Source organism: Populus euphratica, unplaced genomic scaffold (assembly GCF_000495115.2).
Source record: "Populus euphratica unplaced genomic scaffold, PopEup_1.0 scaffold366.1, whole genome shotgun sequence".
In the NCBI taxonomy this organism is placed as follows: Eukaryota; Viridiplantae; Streptophyta; class Magnoliopsida; order Malpighiales; family Salicaceae; genus Populus; species Populus euphratica.
In genome coordinates, this window is record NW_011500066.1 from 359,438 (window position 1) to 371,812 (window position 12,375).

The window sequence follows — 12,375 nt, forward strand, 5'->3', positions numbered from 1 at the left end:
TAAATGTGGTGGTCCCACCATCACATGGTGTGGGACCATACACAACAAATCTCCCCCTCACACACCATGTGAGGAATTCGCCATACCGGCGATCAATATGTAAAATTCAATTTAGGGGGCTCTAACAAGCCTGCTTCCTTTCTGCAAAACTCAAACTTCTCTCTCGGTAGAGGTTTGGTCATCATGTCAGACACGTTGTCATCAGTATGGATCTTCTCAACAACGAATGACTTCATCTCCATAGCATCTCGAATCCATTGATATCTAACCTCAATGTGCTTTGATCGAGAGTGAAAAGTAGGATGCTTACTGAGATGGATTGCACTTTGACTATCACAGTGCAATACAAAGTTCTCTTGAACTAGGCCAAGTTCATGCAAGAACTTCTTCATCCATAACAACTCTTTGCCCCCTTCAGTAAGAGCAATATATTCGGCCTCTGTAGTGGATAATGCAACACATTTTTGCAACCTTGATTGCCATGAGACTGCTCCCCCTGCAAACTTCATCAAGTATCCTGATGTGGACTTTCTAGAATCAACATCAGCAGTCATATGTGTATTTGTGTATCCATCCAACACAGGTTTATCATTACCAAAATATAAGCTGAAACTAGAAGTACATTTGAGATATCTAAGTATTCATTTCACTGCTGACCAGTGTTCTTTACCAGGATTGAAGAGGAACCGACTAACCACACCAACTGCATGAGCTATATCCGGCCTTGTGCAAACCATGACATACATCAAGCTACCAACTGCGGATGCATAAGGAACCTTTTTCATCTCATCTTTTTCTTCATCACTTGAAGGACACTGCTTAGAACTTAGTTTAAAGTGGCTTGCAAATGAAGAACAAACAGGTTTGGAGTTGCTCATGTTGAATCTCTCAAGTACCTTTTGAACATATCTCTCTTGAGATAACCAAAGTTTCCCTTCTTCTTGTCACGTGTGATCTTCATGCCAAAAATCTGTTGTGCCGGTCCTAAGTCTTTCATTACAAAAGACTTGCTCAACTCTTCCTTCAATATCTGAATCTTTTTAGCATCATGGCTAACAATCAAAATATCATCCACATACAACAAGAGAATAATAAAGTTTCCATCTGGAAACCTTTTCATAAATACACAATGATCAGAAGTGGTCCTGTCATAACCATGATCCACCATAAAAGAATCAAACTTCTTATACCATTGTCTTGGAGCTTGCTTTAACCCATATAAGCTCTTTTTCAACTTACAAACTAGCTGCTCTTTTTTTTTCAACTTGCAAACTAATTGTTCTTTACCTTTTGCTTCAAACCCTTCAGGCTGCTCCATGTAGATCTCCTCATCCAAATCACCATGGAGAAAGGCAGTTTTCACATCAAGTTGTTCTACTTCAAGATTCAAACTAGCAGCTAAGCCAAGCACAACTCGGATTGAAGACATCTTGACCACTGGTGAAAAGATTTCTTCAAAATCAAGCCCTTTCTTCTGTCCGAAGCCTTTCACAACCAATCTTGCCTTGTACCTTGGCTGTGAGCAATGTTCATCAATTTTCAACCTGAACACCCATTTGTTCTTGAGTGCTCTCTTACCTTTAGGAAGCTTCACTAACTCAAAGGTATGGTTTTCATGCAAGGATTTCATCTCTTCTTGCATTGCTTTCAACCACTCACTTTTCTTCTCATGTGACATAGCTTCATCAAAGTATTCTGGCTCCCCTATCAGTAACCAACACATACTCATGAAGAGAATATATGGTGGAAGGTTGGCGAGGTCTAGTTGACCTCCTCAATTGTGGCTTATCTGGAGCTTTCTGTATAACCTGTTTAGGAATAACATCAATATCATCATTGGCTGATTCAGGATCACCAACTAATGGCTCAATAAGAGAACCAGAGAACCACCACCATCATCATTTTGCAAGTCTCCCCCATGATTAGCAGGCATTAAAGGTAACTGTGGAGTAGGTCTTGGATTTGAATTAGATGGAATAAAAGTGGTAGTCTTTGTTTTCTCCTTTTGTTCAAAGTCATCAATGGTTTGATCTTTAAAGAAGATAACATCTCTGCTTCCCACAATTTTCTTCTCCTTTGGATCCTACAACCTATAGCCAAACTTATCATCTTCAGAACCGAAGAAAATACACTGTTTTGTCTTGCTATCAAGTTTAGACCTTTCATCTCTAGGAACATGTATAAATGTTCTGTATCCAAATACTCTCAAGTGTGCATAAGAGACATCCTTTCCTTTCCAAACTCTATCTGGAACATCAAATTCAAGAGGAATTGATAGAGAAAGGTTGATCATGGCAACTGCAGTCTTCATTGCCTCACCCCAAAAGGACTTAGACAGCTTTGCATGAGAGAGCATACATCTAATTCTTTCAACAATGGTTTTGTTCATTCTCCCAGCCACTCTATTCTGTTGTGGAGTCTTAGGAATTGTCTTCTCCAACTTGATACCATGTTCCCTGCAATACTTCTCAAAAGGACCCCTGTATTCACCACCATTGTCAGCTCGAATACATTTCAGCTTTCTACCAGTTTCTCTTTCAACTCTGACATGGAAATCCTTAAAGACATCAAGCACCTAATCTTTGGATTTCAAACAAGTGGCCTAAATTTTCCTAGAGTGATCATCAATAAAACTAATAAAGTACAATGCACCTCCAAGAGACTTGTCAATCATAGAGCAAACATCAGTATGAATTAAATCAAGAATATGTGATCTTCTATGTGAAGGAGATCTTTGAAACGCAACTCTTTATTGTTTGCCAACTAAACAATGAGTACATGTTTTCAAGTTCATACCTTTTAATGAAAGGTAGTTCTTCTTGGCAAGGATGCCAAGGCCTTTCTCATTCAATGTCCAAGCCGTTTATGCCATAGATCAGTAGAGCAATCTTCAATTACATTTACCTCTTCTTTGATCACCTTAGCTTATGACATGTAGAGACTCATCTTCTTCCTTTTAGCAACACTTAAAACCTTTTCTTGACTAAGATCTTCCTCTTGGCTTCCATTTGTCTTTTCTATTGCTGGATTCTCTATCTTGCTTGCCATGAAAGAACCTGCTTGGACTTCTTCCTTGACTTTCTGTAAAAAGTGCATGAGATTCAGAAGTGCTTATGCCTTTCCTCCTCTTCTCTTCATTGAGGATACAATCCTTCACTGTTTTCAAAGTGATCTTCCCATTCGGAGTAGAATTGCTAAGTGACACCACCAAAGTCTTCCAACTATTTGGCTATGAACTCAATAGGATTAGTGCTTGCATTTCATCGACTAACTCCAGATTCATCAATGACAACTGATTCAAGAACCCTTGGAATACATTTATATGCACTGAAGCATCTTCACCATCTCTATACTTCAAATTCACAAGGTCTCTAATTACAAAAACCTTGTTTTGTGCACTCTCCTTAGCAAATGTTTCTTCCAACATCTTCCAAACTGTATAGCAGTCATGTTCTTGAGAAATATGATTAATGGACTTAGAAGATACCCATTTTCTAACATAGCAGTAGCCTTTCTATTTAGTCCATTCCATTTTGCATCATCCATATCATCAGGCTTTATTCCTTTACATTCAATCGGTAAAGCCAAATCATTGCAATATAAGTGATCCTCCATCATTGTTTTCCATAAAAAATAATTTGAGGAAGTAAGCTTTATCATGCCCGAATCTTCCTTTTCCATTTTAACTGCACAAGAAATTCAATCTACACAACCAGGCTCTGATACCACTTTGTTGGGAAAATTCGGAACTTAGGAACAACCGAACACCAATTTACCCAGATCAATTTAGTGGAATACAATTCACAAATCACAAGTCCCAATTGTTTTCCTCTTTGTGCAGTAAAACAGAATCAAACAATGATAAACAATAATACAAATAATCACAAAATCAACACCAAGATTTTTTACGTGGAAAACCTGATGTGGGCAAAACCACGGGACCGTAGTCCACCTAAAAACTTCCACTATCAACAAATAATGGGTTCACAATTGTTCTTCCTCAGACTCAACTAAGGGATACAACATATATATCATCAAGAACAACTTATTCTCGGATTACAACAAGATTAAAGGAGAATTATTTGAGAAAAACTCACAATACTGACAGCCAAAAACTCACAATACTGATAGCGCTGTTTTCTGTTAAAACGACCAGCTTCCACACCACCAATCTTTGATCCAACTGTCCAGAATGAAGAGTAACGTGTCTAGAAGCTGTTGTCAAAATCTCAGCCCAATCCAATAGTGAACGAGCTGGAAATCGAAGAAAGAGCACAGGCTGCTCTGCTGCCTCTTTTCTTTCTTTCTCTCTCGGTTTTCTTCTCCTCTTTTCTGTTTTTCAAATCTACATCTACAGCGCCTGAACCATTTAATTTTAATACCAAGAGACAGAAATTAATGTGGTGGTCCCACCATCACATGGTGCGGGACCACACACAATAGTAGTTTGCTAGGGTAGCTTTCTGATCATAGACTTGCCTAGGCACATTTTCATATTATAGTCCCACATAAAGTCCCTTATTTGAAATTTGGATCATTTGGACCTCTTTTTGGTTGTTATTTACTTAATTAGAAATATTTTTCATATTTCTAGAACTATTTCTTGTGCTCATTGTTTGTATGCTTATAAGATCTTTGATTCTACTCTATGTACACTACTCTTGTTTTGTCTTTGCTTATCAGCCAGTGTATCCCACAAATCTGAATAGGTTGCCACTATCTCTGCAAATGGTGAACGTGAGATTGGAGAAATGATAGCAAGAGCAATGGAGAAAGTTGGAAAGCATGGAGTGATTACTCTCGCTGTGAGTGCACTTCCTCTTTTTGACAAGATATGATCACTGGATAAATTTTTAGTGTAGGTTCTTATTGCTTTTGAATTTCACAGGATGGGAATACTTTGGATAATAAGTTGGAAGTTGTGGAAGGAATGAAGCTAGCTAGAGGCTATATTTCTCCCTATTTTATTACTGATCAGAAGACCCAGAAATGTGTAAGTTCAGATCAGTGTTTTAGCAAGTATCAAAAACCAATCAGCAGATTAGCATATTGAAATCCAAGAAATTTCCATCATAAAGATTTTTCCAGGAGATACCTTATTTTATCAAGTAGCCGTCTCTCATTAATGGCTTCTCTTTAATGTTTAATATTTTAAAGGGCACCCTGCCTTTAGATATAAGTTATGAATGGCCTCCTTTTGCTTTTGATCTCTCACTCACCATTGTTTTGGGTTCACCAGTGCTCTTGTTTATATGTCTTGATTAAATCACGCTTTGCATTTTTTGCAGGAACTTGAAAATCCATTAATCCTCATTTATGACAAAAAGATTTCAGACATGAACTCGCTTCTGAGAGTATTAGAGCTGGCAGTCAAAGTAATTTATGTTTTCTTCGATTTTTCTAAATTTTTGTTAGCTGCATTAAGTGAAAGTTAATTTCAGCTTGCCATTTTCTCATCTCTTGGTTACTAAATATCCTCTCAACAGAAAAGCAGACCACTTTTTATCGTAGCTGAGGATGTTGAGAGTGATTCCTTAGCCATGCTTATTCTCAACAAGCATCGAGCTGGATTTATGGTGATTAACTAACTTTGTTTTGAAGTTTCTTATAAGGTAAATTGTGTTGGATGGAAAAAAAATTTCACAAGTGTCCATTATACAATATTGCTATTCTGATGTAAAGCAATATATAAGAACGAGCTTACACTACATGAGTTACTTATTTATAAACATACCAATACATACACATGCATGTCTTTTGTATGTGTAATGTTGCTGATTGATTTGTGCAGCTGTCTGTTGCTTGCATGCATGAATAGAAAGCTAAATTATGCCTTTGGCTCTTCCGAATTATGAGATATATGTTGAAAGAGAGTTAAAATCTGTGGATTAGTTTTTCCGAATTATGAGAAGACATAACTTTCCTGTTGTTTGCTAAAACGAAAAGGGAAACTTGAGGCAATTTGAATCTTGCCAAATCAAAAGCAGTAGTATGACATCCTCAGGTGCTTCAATAAAATTAAGGATTTGATAGTTCCTACACAGACATCCTCAAATAGAAAGGAGTTTCAGGCTTAATTCTAGCTTTATTTTGACTCTAACACATGGTCTGATTTCAAATGGGAATTTTTGCCTTTTAAACAGCAACTGTCCTATATGCTTGCTATATTTGATATGTACAAAAAAAATACTCGACGTAAGGTGTGACTATTTTGATCTTGTACACATAATACTCAGCTACTTTTGTGTAACAAGACGTCATATTCAATTATTCATTGCTCTTTTGGAATTTACATATACTATCTCAGCTACTTTTGTCTAACAAGACGTCATATTCAATTATTCATTGCTCTTTTGGAATTTACATATACTATCTCAGCTACTTTTGTCTAACAAGACGTCATATTCAATTATTCATTGCTCTTTTGGAATTTACATATACTATCTCACTAATTGAAATTATTATTTGTAGGTCTGTGCCATCAAAGCTCCTGGTTTTGGGGAAAACAAACAAGTAAATTTGGATCATCTTTTTTTTTTTTAGATTAATGTGGGTGTTTGAGTCAGTCTGCGTGTATCATAACTAATTTCACGGGTCCTGAAGTTAACGATCATATAAGCCTCCAATGGCGATTATATGAGCAACCAAGGACTCAAACCTGAAACCACAGAAAAAACAAACCCCTTAGTTTCAAGTTTTTACCACTTGACCACCACCTAAATAGTTAATTGGTTAATTGGATGATCTTGCTATTTTAACCGGTGGGGAGGTAATATGATTTTCCTTTGTCTCGTACTCTACTCTTATAAGAATATTGTGGCTGGAATAACTTCTTTTGTACAGGTTATAAGTGAAAATCGTGGTTTAACCCTTGATAAAGTCCAAATTGAAATGCTTGGTACTGCTAAGAAGGTTTGGATGAAACTGCATGTTGTGTTCTTATGAGATTCTTCGAACCTAAGCTGACAGCATTCATGGCAGGTCATAGTGTCACTTGACAATACAATAGTTCTTCATGGTTGCGGAGACAAGAAATTGATTGAAGAAAGATGTGAGCAGGTGCCTGATGGTTTAATGTTTCTGTTTCATCTCTTTTGAAGATTTCTTTATAGTTAAGTCTACTATGAAAATAATTCATATACTATTTTTTATTCCGAGGGAATTTCTTTTGGAATTAAAACGATTCAGATGTGCGTTGACAGATTTTTGTATGAAATGATCTTAAAATTCCAGGATTTTTTTACTACAGCCTTTAAATCTACGATGAATTTCCAAGAAAGTGGAGTTTATTGCCATTATATATCTGGTTGTTTAATAATGCAATTGGGAACTATGGATGGTGTAAGAACATGCTTACTGTATCCTAAATTTGAATGTTACTTGAATTTTTTTTTTTCATATAGCTCTTTGCAGAATGTACAAATCCTGATTAAGTATTCTTGCACCAATTGGACCTAACTGTGAAGTACAATACTCAGTACTGCATGTAGTTGCTTTTACCTGTTTGTGATTGGAGAAAAGGGTTTCATGTGTGAAGGAGATTACCCATACAGAGACTCTATAAGGGTAATCAAGAGAATACTTTTCTCTACTTTTTATACAATCTTTCTAATGCTACATATCTGCATAAATTTTCGTAGCTAAGGACAGCCATAGAGAAGAGTACTGCCTTGTTTGACAAGGAGAAATCTCAGGAACGACTGTCAAAGCTGTCTGGTGGTGTTGCTGTTTTCAAGGTCTATTATTCATAATTCTAAACTTCCTAGATTAGCATGTTCATCTTAAGATGAACCCATCAATAAATTGTCTTCTTGCAGGTTGGGGGTGCCAGTGAGGCAGAAGTTGGAGAGAGGAAAGATAGGGTTACAGATGCATTGAATGCTACTAGAGCAGCAGTGGAAGAGGGTATTGTGCCAGGTAAATGGACTTTCATCAGTTAAAGGTTTAATAACTCTTCAAAATCTGAAGATGATTTGTTGCATTAGGTGGTGGTGTTGCTCTTTTGTATTCCACAAAAGCTCTGGAAAAACTTCAAGCTCAGAATGAAGATGAAAAAAGAGGCATTCAAATAATCCAGGACGCCCTCAAGGTTTGAGATTTGTTGGCCTGCAATTCTTGTAAGGGTTTACTTCAGTCAAGAAATACCTAACAATTGATAATGCTCTGCTGTAGGCGCCGGCACATACAATAGTTTCAAACGCTGGATTTGATTCTGCTACGGTTCTTGGCAAATTGTTGGAGCAAGATGATTTTGCGAAGAAGCGAGTGTAAATAGTAGCGGCCGAAGAATGCATTTTCCAAATGTAACTTGGCCAATCTACGTGAGGAAGAAAGCCTAGACATCTTGTTAATTAGCCTGCACTGTTGTGACATTTTCATCGACTCACAAGTCCCTGATCTTAAAAGCGATCTCTCTCTGTATATATCTACCAAGTCCAGAAATAACAAGAGTGATCCTAATTCTGATCAGCTTTGTGACATGGCTTCTCCATTTTTCCCAAGATTTTGTTGTTCCTTCTGATGATTCCGGATATTTGACTTTGTTAGAGATATTTAGATATAAAGTTACCATAGCTTAAATTCAAAAGGATTAGGTAGTTTCAGATAAAATAATGATAAATTAATATTATCTGATTTAATAATTCAAACATTTACTTCGTAATTTGTATTTATATATATATCAATAGAAACGAGAAGTTCAACTCTCTCGTCTTTTCTATTCTAACACGGTATCATAGCAAACACTAGTCTCATCTCCTTCTGCTTCTACGACTTCTCAACCTTCTCTTCTTTTTCACCCTACATTATCCCCCAACATGCCTAACTCTCACCAATCTTTCTCCATCAAACTAACTTCATCCAATTATCTCACTTGGAGTGCCAAATTCACATCATTCTTGAACTGCTACAATCTTAAATATCATGTTGAAGGCACAAAGCCAGCTCCTTCTCTACGAGTTTTTAATGTTAAAACCAATCAAGTAGAACCTAATCGAGAGTTTCAATCATGGTTTCAAAGGGATCAAATGCTGCTAAGGTGGATTATTTCTTCTTTGAAAGAAGGTTTTTTCATGTCATTGGAATGAAAACAAATTATGATGTTTGGCAAGCACTACAACAAGCTTTTGGTTTTGTTTCCAACAATAGACAACTTCAACTTCATTTATCGTTCAAGGAGTTGACCTTAGCTGACAAAACTATGACTCGGTTCTTAAAGCAAGCAAAAAATGCATATAGTTTATGTTATTAAACACATGTATGAACTTTTCAACCGATAATTAAGATTTTTTCATGATGTTGTGTTTGAGCTTTTTTTTCAATTAAAAACTTTCTAATCCTATTTGCAACATAGCGCGTGTGAGTAAGTTGGCTAGTTTAATCCTCTTTTATTTAGGATTATAGTTGATATTTTAGCTAATAAAATTGGATTATAGTTGATATTTTAGCTAATAAAATAGACACTTAATAGGTCACACGTATTAATAATTATTGATAATAAATTAAATTCAGATAATTAATTAAATATGACTTGATTATAAATAAATTTTAGAAATTAAGAATTAAAGTGTAATTAATACAAGAAATTACATTTATAGATCAAGAAAAATCAAATAAGAACTTGATTATATAAATTTCTAATAGCTATCCTAAAATAAAATATATAATATTTTGCATTGATTAAAATATTAGATTTTTTCTATAGATAGAATATAGATAGAATATTATGTCTCATATTTTTATATACTACAACAATAACTTATAGTAGATTTGAGAATAAAAAAAAAAGAGAAATTACATTTATAGATCAAGAAAAATCAAATAAGAACTTGATTATATAAATTTCTAATAGCTATCCTAAAATAAAATATATAATATTTTGCATTGATTAAAATATTAGATTTTTTCTATAGATAGAATATTATGTCTCATATTTTTATATACTACAACAATAACTTATAGTAGATTTGAGAATAAAAAAAAAAAGAAAAATGAAAGAGTTAGTATTTAAAGCCTAATAATCTTTCTCTTCTAAAAAAATTTTACAAAAATTATTTAATAATTCATGTGAATTATTTTTAAAGATAATATAATTAAATAGTTTGTAATTTATAACAACTTAATCTTAAAAAGATAATCATACTATGAAAGAAAGAATTGATTTTCATGTAATATTTTCACGAAACCTAAACAAACAATCTTATATCATTAGGATCCACGGAACTCTCCAAACATCTTTCATATATTGTTTTTGCTACATTCGTTGCATTTTAAATAACAATCTTAAAAATAATGTTTTTGCTACATTCGTTGCATTTTAAATAACCCAACAGAAAGATGCGTTGTTTGGTATTCACATCAAGTTTAGACCTTTTATCCATGAAAATTATGCACAGATGTTTTACGTGGAAAGACACGTGCGTAATTGATCGTAGGATACATCTTTGACGTATAGATCATTCCCACATTGACAATGAATGATGTCATTCTATTTCCTCAAGCTAGCTAAGTTAATTACTAAATATTGTAGGTAATTAAGGAACAAGTTCATATACATCGATCATTTGAAAGCACGTTCTGATTATCTCTTCTGTTTACATAATTGATTAAGAATGGCATCCAGGACAACAATTAACGAATGGTCTCTAGTCATCTCTTCGTTCTTGTACTGAGTAATGTTAAACATCAAGATAATATGTTAAGAAATTAAAAAAAAATTAAAATACACATTATTAGTCGTTGATCATAGTCTTAATAAGTGAGACTCGCTTGTAGATTTCATTAATTCCATGTTTAATGTGTATTCTTGGAGTTTTTTTAAAATCATATTTTATTACATTAGACCATCCCTGACAGAACAAGATGAACTGTAACAATTCATGCAAAGGTACAAACTCAGAAATCAAAGCATGCATGCATGCAAAATAAAGCAATTAATTAATCTAAATTTCTGCTTTTTGCAGCTGCATGAGTCATCTCTCTAAGCTTAAAAATTAACAAGAATATTTGAATTAATCGTTCATGATATATGGTTACATTATTAATTAATCTACGATGACATAAGTAACTGCGTGGATGGCACAAACCTCATATCGACTACCTCATCTTGATCATCAGGCTCGAAGTTGACGTCGTCGTTTACATCAAGAATCGGCTTCAAATTATCATCTTGCGTACTACAGTGATCTTCGCCATTATAAGCTTGCTTAAGCTGATCATCTAAGTAATTAGGCGATGATGATATCGACAAGCTAGAAATATCCTGCAAGTTGGCCGCGGTGGCCCATGCATTTGCAGGATCTTGATCTTGTAAATGTAGTTGGTTGTTATCTGGATTGTGAATAACAAATTCTTGTTGATCTTGATGTTCTTGTGGGTATTGATCATGATATTGCATGACTGGATCGTACATGTCGAAAGTATCCGTAATAATGATACTTTGGCAGTCATGATCGGTCTGATGATCAGGGGCTGCGGCAGCGGCAGCTGCTGCTGCTTGTGCTTGGATCAATTGAGTCTGTTGTTGGGCTGCAGCCTGGGCACGATATATAGCAAGTTGATGAAGAACAAAATCAAGTTCAGCCCTAGTGTATTCAATTTGACGTTGGAGTTCTCGAATCATTCGATAACATCCTCCGACGGGATCATTTGCCCGGACATCTGACTGAAAGATGATGGTACGCATGGCTTCGTCCTTCTCGGGAGGGTTAAGGTTCTTGATGATCTTGCTAATGTTGCTAACACCAAACAATTTATGGGCATTGAGGAATTGCCTCTGGCGATTGTGAGGGAAATAAGGGGCGAGAATGCAGTCAGGAGCGCACTTCCTGCGTTGGTATTTGCAAGCTGCACAAGCCTGGGTGGTGCTGTTACCAGTCCTTGAAATATTGCTCATATTTTTTCTGTTTGCTATTGTTGTTTTAGAGATGACGAGAGAATTCGGATGCGTTGCCGGCGGGGCTGGTGCTGTTTTCTTATTTAGAAATGGTTTCTCTCTTCTTTTTCGCTCTGCTGCTGCTTTTAGATCCTTCCTTTTCTCCCTGCCAACAAACCAAGAATCCCTTTCTTGGAGGACGGAGAGAAAAACAAGACGAGAAACAAACACATATGATGATGATGATGATGATGATGATGATATATGACAACCCAAAGACAGACAGATCATTTATTTACTTGATTATGACACATGATCAGGGAGTACAGTAGAGACTATTCTTGGGCAGGGGCGAGAAAATACTAGAGACACAGTCAAATTTAGTTAGGTGTTCAAAATCAATGTGTGGTGTTCAAGCTAAAGCCAAAAATGGGGTTTTTATCTGTATTTAGAAAGCTTTACAGGGTCAGAACAATCGCAGTCAAAATGATCTTGCTAATTAA

General features: G+C 35.5%; 2 protein-coding genes across 2 annotated transcripts in view; one reads left to right on the top strand and one right to left on the bottom strand.

Annotated features, from left to right (window-relative positions):
• HSP60-3A (heat shock protein 60-3A) overlaps nt 1–8,560 on the top strand; it is a gene marked incomplete at its 5' end in the record, with an annotated part of 17,539 nt that extends 8,979 nt beyond the window's left edge. The window contains 12 exons of the mRNA XM_011002511.1: nt 4,710–4,805; nt 4,889–4,993; nt 5,289–5,375; nt 5,487–5,576; nt 6,472–6,519; nt 6,737–6,769; nt 6,844–6,912; nt 6,982–7,059; nt 7,641–7,736; nt 7,818–7,917; nt 7,986–8,089; nt 8,173–8,560. Of these exons, the coding sequence (XP_011000813.1) occupies nt 4,710–4,805; nt 4,889–4,993; nt 5,289–5,375; nt 5,487–5,576; nt 6,472–6,519; nt 6,737–6,769; nt 6,844–6,912; nt 6,982–7,059; nt 7,641–7,736; nt 7,818–7,917; nt 7,986–8,089; nt 8,173–8,271 (1,005 nt within the window). The remainder of the gene's footprint in view (nt 1–4,709; nt 4,806–4,888; nt 4,994–5,288; nt 5,376–5,486; nt 5,577–6,471; nt 6,520–6,736; nt 6,770–6,843; nt 6,913–6,981; nt 7,060–7,640; nt 7,737–7,817; nt 7,918–7,985; nt 8,090–8,172) is intronic.
• A 2,394-nt stretch (nt 8,561–10,954) lies between these two features.
• Nucleotides 10,955–12,096, bottom strand: LBD22 (LOB domain-containing protein 22). Its single transcript, XM_011002501.1, has one exon. The coding sequence runs from the start codon at nt 11,891–11,893 to the stop codon at nt 11,048–11,050; it is 846 nt and encodes a 281-aa protein (XP_011000803.1). The 5' UTR covers nt 11,894–12,096; the 3' UTR covers nt 10,955–11,047.
• Between the last annotated feature and the right edge of the window lie 279 nt (nt 12,097–12,375).

Excerpts from the sequence above, each read along its gene's own strand:
- LBD22 (XM_011002501.1), bottom strand. The coding sequence starts at position 11,893 with ATGAGCAATATTTCAAGGACTGGTAACAGCACCACCCAGGCTTGTGCA.